Source organism: Trichoplusia ni, unplaced genomic scaffold (genome assembly GCF_003590095.1).
Source record: "Trichoplusia ni isolate ovarian cell line Hi5 unplaced genomic scaffold, tn1 tig00003614, whole genome shotgun sequence".
Classification (NCBI taxonomy): domain Eukaryota; kingdom Metazoa; phylum Arthropoda; class Insecta; order Lepidoptera; family Noctuidae; genus Trichoplusia; species Trichoplusia ni.
In genome coordinates this window covers 37,501-46,212 of record NW_020800425.1, presented here as the reverse complement: position 1 = coordinate 46,212, position 8,712 = coordinate 37,501, and the positions used below count along the sequence as shown (strand labels likewise).

The following is an 8,712-nucleotide window of genomic DNA, read 5'->3' as shown; positions in this document are numbered from 1 at the left end:
AAATATAGTATTTTTGCTATCTCTTGGCAGTAGATGTTAGAAAACTCAAATAAATGATAAATAATTAAAAACTTCTGGTTGTATACATTATTTATACTTGAACTGTGTTCCTATTTTTTTTTTAAGAATCCCAGTTTTTTTACGCCATCTCCCCATAGATACTTCTCAGAAGGATTGGGTTAAGTATTATTTTTAATTAATTGTACTGTGTAATTTAAATCTTTCTAATGAAAAGGTGGCAAGGCAGTGACACTGGTAAGTTTGGAATAGAAGCAGCCTCGTGGCAGTCTCACAAGGAGAAGACAGGCAACCCTATATAAAACTGGCTTCTGTTAGCTATATCCCGAATAAATGAAAACTGCAGTGCAACATTAGTAACAGATACCAACAATAATCAAACGCTTAACTAAGCGTAACTTGCAACTGTAGGGTGGATATAGTTGGATTTCTAGAGTAATGTGGTTAGACAGCGTAAGTAATAGAACTGGTTAGAAGAGGAAGCTTGAAAGTAGCACCATTGCAGCAGGGCTACATTTTAAAAAGGGTGAAATAATGAGGCCTGATACAAGCTAAGCAAAGAGAGCACAACCAAAAGGTGTTTGTTCTGAATAAAACATAGTTCTGTGAAAAAGGTATAAAATACTAGCTGTTGCCCGCAACTTCGTCCACGTGGTTAGAATTATCCCCGTGTTTTCCACATTTTCCATTGCATCTTCGCTCCTATTAGTCGCAGCCGTAATGCCTAAAACCTTCCTCGATTAATGATCTATTGAACACAAAAAGATTTTTTTCAATTTGATCCAGAAGTGCCTGAGATTAGCGCGTTCAAACAAACAAACAAACTCTTCAGCTTTATATATTAGTAAGGTATAGATTAGTACAGATGAGATCACAAATAGAAGGGATGAATGGAAGAAAACAACATGACAGGGAGATGTTGCCTAAATAATACTTTACTTACACTTACTACAGTGTAGCTAGCCGCAAAAGGCAAGCAAAACAGATCCATATTACCAGTAACCTTTTTAAAAAATTCTTTGTCATTTAAAATAATCACATTTTTCTCTAACCTTTTCAACAAATTCAAGCACTTCGTCATTTTCAGACATCCGAAGGAGTAAGTAAGCTAAGAAAAATATCAAAATCAAAAGCTTTTATTTCAATATGGCCTATAGACCAGGCACTTTCAAAACGGTAACGTACAATATTGACTCTAGGCGCACGGTTACAAAATGCCATGGAGAAGAACCAGCAAAAGACTCCTTAATACGTTTTTCCAATTTCTCTTGACAGCAGCTGAATGGCGTTGAGTCCAAATATGAAAAATGTGCTAATATGCACACATGGCTGTGAATCTGTGAAGAGCTGGTCAAATCATCACGATGATGTCCATTAAAGTATATGCGCCTCAGTTTTAAAACTGTAACTCTTGCGACTCGAATGATATTCCAGTCATAAAAATGTCGGTAATCTAATTACAGAATTGCTTATTTTAATTATTAAATTAATTTTAATTATGCAACAGTTTACTCACGCTTATTTATCGGGAGTGCCCGATTAGTTTCAGACCCAGTTTTTTCAAGTCGACTCGCGATCACGCGACCGGTTGGGTCCAAAAGTAGTCGGTCAGCCCCGATTAAAATTATTTATAATTATTAAGTACAGAAAATATTAGACTTATGTTAATAAATTGGTCCACAAAACTGTTTTGAACGGATGGACTGTGGACTCCTATTGAGTCTCATATAGTAATGCAAAAATGTTATAAGTATAATATAATCTAAGTTATCAGGTTTGTATATATAGATATTTATGAATTTATATTTTTAGTAACTTTTAGTTAGTTAGTTTTTGTTAGTTAATGCGTGAGTAAACCTAGCCTTTGCATCATTTAATCAGTGTTTCGATGGTTACTATAAAAATAAAGCCCTAAGTAATATATTAAAAAAAAACAGATACTCTTCCTTTACAGAATATTTTGCAATCAAGATTGCACAAAAATTAAAAAAAATACTTTGATGATTCTAATAATTCTACTTAAAAAAAAACTTACAACATAAGGGGACAAATCAACTGGATGTCAAAAAATAACATTGCTATCTTTTTATTTTTTCAAGATTAATTAAACTGTATTTCAAAATTTGAAATCCATCCTCCTAAGTAAGCTCTGTCAGCTGTTTTGCTTTCAGTTGGTTTCGAAACATTTGTGCAGTGCAAACTCGCCATCTGGCGATTATTAGGTACGTATTTACTGTATTTTTCAGGTTTTGGACAAAAGACACCAGTGGACAGTTCCCAGTTACGGTGACCATCCACCGCCTAGGATTGTGAAGCGTCGCGATTAACACACAGTGTCCTACACAACTTATATTAAGTAGAATGTACTCTTTGCCAAAAAACGACGACTCGATTTCCAGAACAGTTACTCATTCAAGCGCTTTGCCTCACAAAAACAAGATTGCCTACCTTTGTGTACGAATACAATTTTTTTATACAAAAAGATATACAATATTATACTTAAAATGTTTTGAAAGTAAGACTCACCAGTGGAAAAGTTCACTTTCCCATAGACAATTTTATGTATTCTGTGACGAAGAATGTTGAGTTGAGACTCTGTGGTCCAAACAACTGAAGTTCCTAGGTCAACAATGTTGTGACACTGTTCATTACTACTGCAATATAAATCTGATGAAGTCAAAAAAAGGAAAGCTTTATGTAATTGAATTCCGTGATGGTGTGACTGCCATATTATAAGCTTATATTTGAAATAACTTCTACTATTTAGTTACATGATATCGGCCTGTAAGTTTAATGTAAGCATTGGTCTCAAATCTCTCGATCTAAAGTCACAACCAGATGTTCGATGAGTTCTGTTTTTTATATAACAATATCAAAAATAATGTATAACTCGTTATCATCTTTGCAGTCCATGAGCAGCAACAGCGAAGTAAATGGCCATCAGCCGCCTTCATCACAACAATCAGCGCCACCATCGGACCCTCGTTTGAGAAACGGGTCATCCTCGGACCCACAGAGAATATGCCGTGACTATGTTTGGGGTATTTGTGGCAAAGGCACGCAGTGCAAATTTCGTCACGACTTTGATGTGGGGTCAATGAAAAACATATTGAAGTTCTGCCACGATTATCAAAATAGAACTGGATGCGCGCGTCCTGACTGTACCTACTTGCATACCACAAGAGAGGAGGAGAATCTTTTCCTGACTACTGGTCAGATACCTAGAGCGCTAGCCGAGAGACACGCAGCCATGTTTTCTGCACCAATGAACGTGTTTGTGAACGAGTACTTGGGCCAGGCTCCACCTCCCCCTCCACCGCCGCCGCAGCCCGCGGCCGCTCCGGTGGTGGCGCCTTCATGTGCGACTGCTGCTCCGCCACCCCCGCACCCTTACGTGACTGCTCAGCCGCCGCCGCCCCCAGCACCTCTGAGGCCTCTGCTAGCGCCTCCGCCACCGCCGCCACCTCCGCCGCCTCCACCGACTATGGCTACTGTGCCTGCGCAAATGACCCCGCCTGTGTTCACAGGTAATTATTGCTTATAATATATGAATAAGTTGTGATGACCTCAATAGCGATAAGGAACTGACTCAGATTTCATACAGGATACTTTATTGTTTTTTGGAAAAATGTGCCGAGTAATGAGAGCATACCGAGTTTTACTCGGCTTAATTTTTTCAACCAAGTCCTCAGCCAACTACCTCAGTTCTATCAAATACCCGTTTTGCAGATGTAAAAAAGCGCACATGTATGTACAATGTACAACTTTGCTTAACCTTAAATGTACTACACATTCTTTATAATAATATTTATATATACTTAATGTAAACATATTGCTTTTTTAAGCAAAGTTTACACTCCACTCAAACTAAGTAAGTTGGCTGAGAGCATACTCAGAATATCTGCTGAGTATGCTGAGTACCGAGTATCATCCAAGTACTCGACCAATCTATTTGAAGAGCATTAGTGCATATTTTGTATGTTTTTGTGGAAACCCCTGATGGAATGTCTTTTAGGGAGCTTATGTAAACTATGTGTATACACTAACTTTGATATATGTTACATTACTTATTTTTTGTTTCAGCTCCTGCTCCATTCAACAGTCCTGCTATGTATGCTGCTACTCAACAGTCACCACCTCTACCCATGTAAGTTGTTTTATTTACACTAGAAGAGATAAAAACTAAAATACATAATGAAAATATACAATTAAACCTTCAGTGGCTAAATCAAATTAAAACCGTGAGAGTAAAAATGTTAGAAATAAAAATGTCTGATTCTTGTATTTACGAACTCCGTTTCGTATTTTATCTTCAACAAAATGATTGATTTAACTTTACAGGTTTGATGCCAGCAGGCCTCCTCCACAAATGTCAACAGTTGCACCTAAAACTAAAAAAACTGTTGTGGTAAAACGTCCGGCTGAATGTTCTGAGGGTAATTATCACAATTTCTTTTTATGATATTAATTTGGCGTCGAAAGGGTACAAATGAAGAATTAAAATCCAAACAATGCTCAGCGAAAATCAGTTGCATAGAATAAGCAATGTTAGCATGCGCGAATACTGTGGAATAAGACTAATTGGATTGACTGACACATGGTGTTGTTTATAAGTGGTCCCATAAACCTAGATCTATAGTGATTTAGGTTTAGGTTTTTACAAAAGCTGATTAGTTTTTTATTTTATTGTTACAAACCACATTTATTTCAATAGTTTTGTTTGTAGGTTGTTCTTCTTAAAGTTTATCTGTCAAATACAGATGTGATTGATGTTATTAAAGTTACCTATCTCTTTCTCAGGCTCTGGAATATCTGTGTAGAAAATTTCATTACATTCGGATCAGTAGGTTTTCGAGAAAGCAGAGACCGACTTTTTTCAAATTACTTGATTTGCTCAGTCACACCAGGTACTTTGCGAGTTCATAATTAATCAGACCTAGCAAAACATACTAACTGGCATGACAAATTGATAAAACTTTGTGGAGAGTTACAAATATAAATGCTTAATAAAAACATATATAAAACCTTACTTAAACTATTTTATGTTTTTTAAATATTAGTTTAATCAATATTTATAGGTCGTCTTAAGCATACACTGCAGTATCTCTAATTAATGAGGTCTCAAAATATTGTGGTGTTACTGGGACCACTTATTAAACATTCCATTGCTTGAGTACTATAGTTTTAATAAAGCATTATATTCATGCATCAAAAAATATATATTAATGGCACTTATTAACGAACATTCTTAATTTTAAATGGGTTTAATATAGGAAATGATTGAATGGTTCGAAACCACCTGTTAAAACATACATCTAACTAACTGCTGTGAAATCAGATATATTTGTTCAATTTTGACTTTGTTTAACATGCCACTGATGTGATGTGATCTATATCCATTCTGGGTTACAAGAGTAAATTTTTATGTAATAGGGGCAAGCCTATTGCTATTTGCCATTGCATAGTACCTTCTTTGATAGAAACCATTGAACTAATCATGGGTTAATGGACTTGATAACAACTTTTATTAAGAGTCTATTTTAAAAGTAATGGCATAATTTATAATAAAGCGAATATTTGAACGTAATTTATTAAAAGGATGACAAAACAACACATCATCAGTCAAAAATAAATTGAGTTACCAAATAAAATGTAATATTTGTTTACTTGTGCATTTTCTGATCTGAAACACGAAATGAAATACTACTTTTTCCTGTTTCATGAACTAAATATGGTTTTAAATTATGTTCAAATATCCACTTTGAATAAGTGCTGCCTGAGTTATGTCTTATGTATTGTGCTCGTTTTGATACAAGTTAGAATAGCTAATGTTATTTGCTTGGCGCTTATTGACTTTGTTCTCAGCCGGGCCAAGCAAAGCGAGAAAACTGGAGAGCTCCAAACTTGAAAGACTCTGCGAAAGCTGTGTCCAGCGGGAACTCAGGTTTGACACGAAAAGATTCATCACTATATTTGTACGCATGAAATTCCTATCGATAAAAATATTCGAGTCTTAATATGAGAAGTAAAAGAGAATGGTCATGAATCGGCGAGTGTTTTAAGCGAAGTGCGTTCTGACACCGATAGCAATAAAAGAGCTGTTAATCTGTCAATCCTTCCGGTGTCCGGGCCTGGTGAGATTTCCCGTGTTGAGTCAAATTAAGCCGCAGGCTCCACTCCTGGTGGTGCCCTTCCGTCAATTCTTTAAGTTTCAGCTTTGCAACCATACTCCCCCCGAGTCCAAAATCTTTGGTTTCCCGGAAGCTGCCCGCCGAGCCATTGTAGTAACGTCGGCGGATCGCTAGATGACATATTTACGGTTAGAACTAGGGCGGTATCTAATCGCCTTCGAACCTCTAACTTTCGTTCTTGATTGATGAAACACCTTTGGCAAATGCTTTCGCTGATGTTCGTCTTGCGACGATCCAAGAATTTCACCTCTAACGTCGCAATACGAATGCCCCCAGTTATCCTATTAATCATTACTCGGAGTTCTGAAAACCAACAAAATAGAACCGAGATCATATTCTATTATTCCATGCACGAAATATTCAAGCAGCATTTTGAGCCCGCTTTGAGCACTCTAATTTGTTCAAAGTAAAATTGTCGGCCCACCTCGACACTCACCGAAGAGCACCGCGATAGGATTTTGATATTGAACCGGCGTATTACCGCCGGCTCACCGACGATATGCTCCGCAGACGTGTCAGTATCACCGCGGATGCGGTGCACCGACAGCGCGGCGCACAAATGCAACTACGAGCTTTTTAACCGCAACAATTTTAGTATACGCTATTGGAGCTGGAATTACCGCGGCTGCTGGCACCAGACTTGCCCTCCAATTGTTCCTCGTTAAAATATTTAAAGTGTACTCATTCCGATTACGAGGCCTCGTAAGAGTCCCGTATCGTTATTTTTCGTCACTACCTCCCCGTGCCGGGAGTGGGTAATTTGCGCGCCTGCTGCCTTCCTTGGATGTGGTAGCCGTTTCTCAGGCTCCCTCTCCGGAATCGAACCCTGATTCCCCGTTACCCGTGACAACCATGGTAGTCGCAGAAACTACCATCGAAAGTTGATAAGGCAGACATTTGAAAGATGCGTCGCCGGTACTGGACCATGCGATCGGCAAAAGTTATCCAGATTCATCAAAATTAACGACTTCAGACACATGGCCATCCGTCGATTGGTTTTGATCTAATAAAAGCACTCATCCCATCACTGGTCAGAGTTCTGATTGCATGTATTAGCTCTAGAATTACCACAGTTATCCAAGTAACTGAGTAAGATCTAAGGAACCAAAACTGATATATTGAGCCATTCGCGGTATCGCCTTAATACGGCTTGCACTGAGACATGCATGGCTTAATCTTTGAGACAAGCATATAACTACTGGCAGGATCAACCAGGGAGCTTCATTCATATGAAAGACGTTCTCGTTCGTTTCGATTTTCGATTGCGGTGGTACACACGTATACCGTCCTCTCTCTATATCGATACTTACGAGAAATCCTCATTCCCGCGCGTCGACGGATTAACGCAGACGCTTGTACGGGCGAGCTCGTATAATAATTGAGACGAATATTGTTTTCGACGACGACGACGACGACTACGACGACGCCTATAAGGGTACAATATAATGAAAAAACCCCGATGGTGAACGTTCGTATCGAGACACGATTTCATTCACTTTAATAATAATCTCGGTTAACATAATAAAATACGTCAAACAACGATTTAATTGCCCGGATTGTACAGAGTCCGTATTCACTATATTCATTGTTTAGTTTATATATGTAATCATATAATAATGCGTATATAGAACAATACTATTTACACAAAATAAATAATCGTGATTGAACTCGCGAAAGATTCACATTAGCGTATCCGTGCGCGTTTGAATCGATCACGTCACGATTAAAGTCATATTTTATAACATTTGAACCGTTAACGAATCGTAACGTTGTTACGAACCGACGGTCCACACAGTTGAAGTTACACAAACGCACAACACACACAGTACTACACACTTACATACTAATATATATATATACACTTATATATATATATATAATAATATGTATGTGTGTTGATCATCTTCATAATAATATTACTACATGTGTGTGTCGTCCATTTTTCGTTCGTAGACGACATTCAGCGACTTAACGTGAAACACACTAACATAATAATGTTCGCGTGTCAACGTTAAGTCGCTGAAAGCTGCGCACGCGCACGCGCACAACATCATACGTGCGCGCATCTGCGCGCGCCGCATGACATTGTTGCAAACTTAAACGTATATAGTATCGGAGGAGAAATACGTTATACGATGAGATATCCACGTACCAAGCGACCGAGTGAACTGAAAAGTTTCGAGATCAGCAGATCAGGGATCGTCGGTGGTGTCATTCAAACACTACCTACCCTCGAGGTGAGTGAAAGCCGACAGTGGAGACCTAGCCCCCGCCCCTACCCTCCCCCCTCCGCTCCTCTGCTGGGTTTCTGGTTACTACTACTACTACTACTACTACTACTAGTTAGTAGGTACTATAATACATATATGTATGCATAGTTAGAGATGCGTTTAAGACGCTAAGATCACCCACCATGATATATTTTTTTTGCATTTATATTGTAGTTAGGTAGGTAGGTACCTAGTATGTATGTTCGTTCGAGGTGTGTTCTCGCTCTCAAGCG

At 38.2% G+C, this 8,712-nt stretch overlaps 1 protein-coding gene across 2 annotated transcripts; it reads left to right on the top strand.

Moving 5' to 3' along the window:
- Positions 1–2,527: 2,527 nt before the first annotated feature.
- On the top strand, positions 2,528–6,103 carry LOC113507982 (pollen-specific leucine-rich repeat extensin-like protein 1). 2 transcript variants are annotated; one of them, XM_026890919.1, is made up of 5 exons: positions 2,528–2,802; positions 2,927–3,545; positions 4,102–4,165; positions 4,360–4,454; positions 5,884–6,103. In XM_026890919.1, the coding sequence occupies exons 2-5, from the start codon at positions 2,930–2,932 to the stop codon at positions 6,033–6,035; spliced, it is 927 nt and encodes a 308-aa protein (XP_026746720.1). In that variant the 5' UTR covers positions 2,528–2,802; positions 2,927–2,929; the 3' UTR covers positions 6,036–6,103. The 2 variants fall into 2 exon arrangements, with proteins under 2 accessions (XP_026746720.1, XP_026746719.1); XM_026890918.1 differs by having other exon boundaries at positions 2,530–2,813.
- Positions 6,104–8,712: the final 2,609 nt, after the last annotated feature.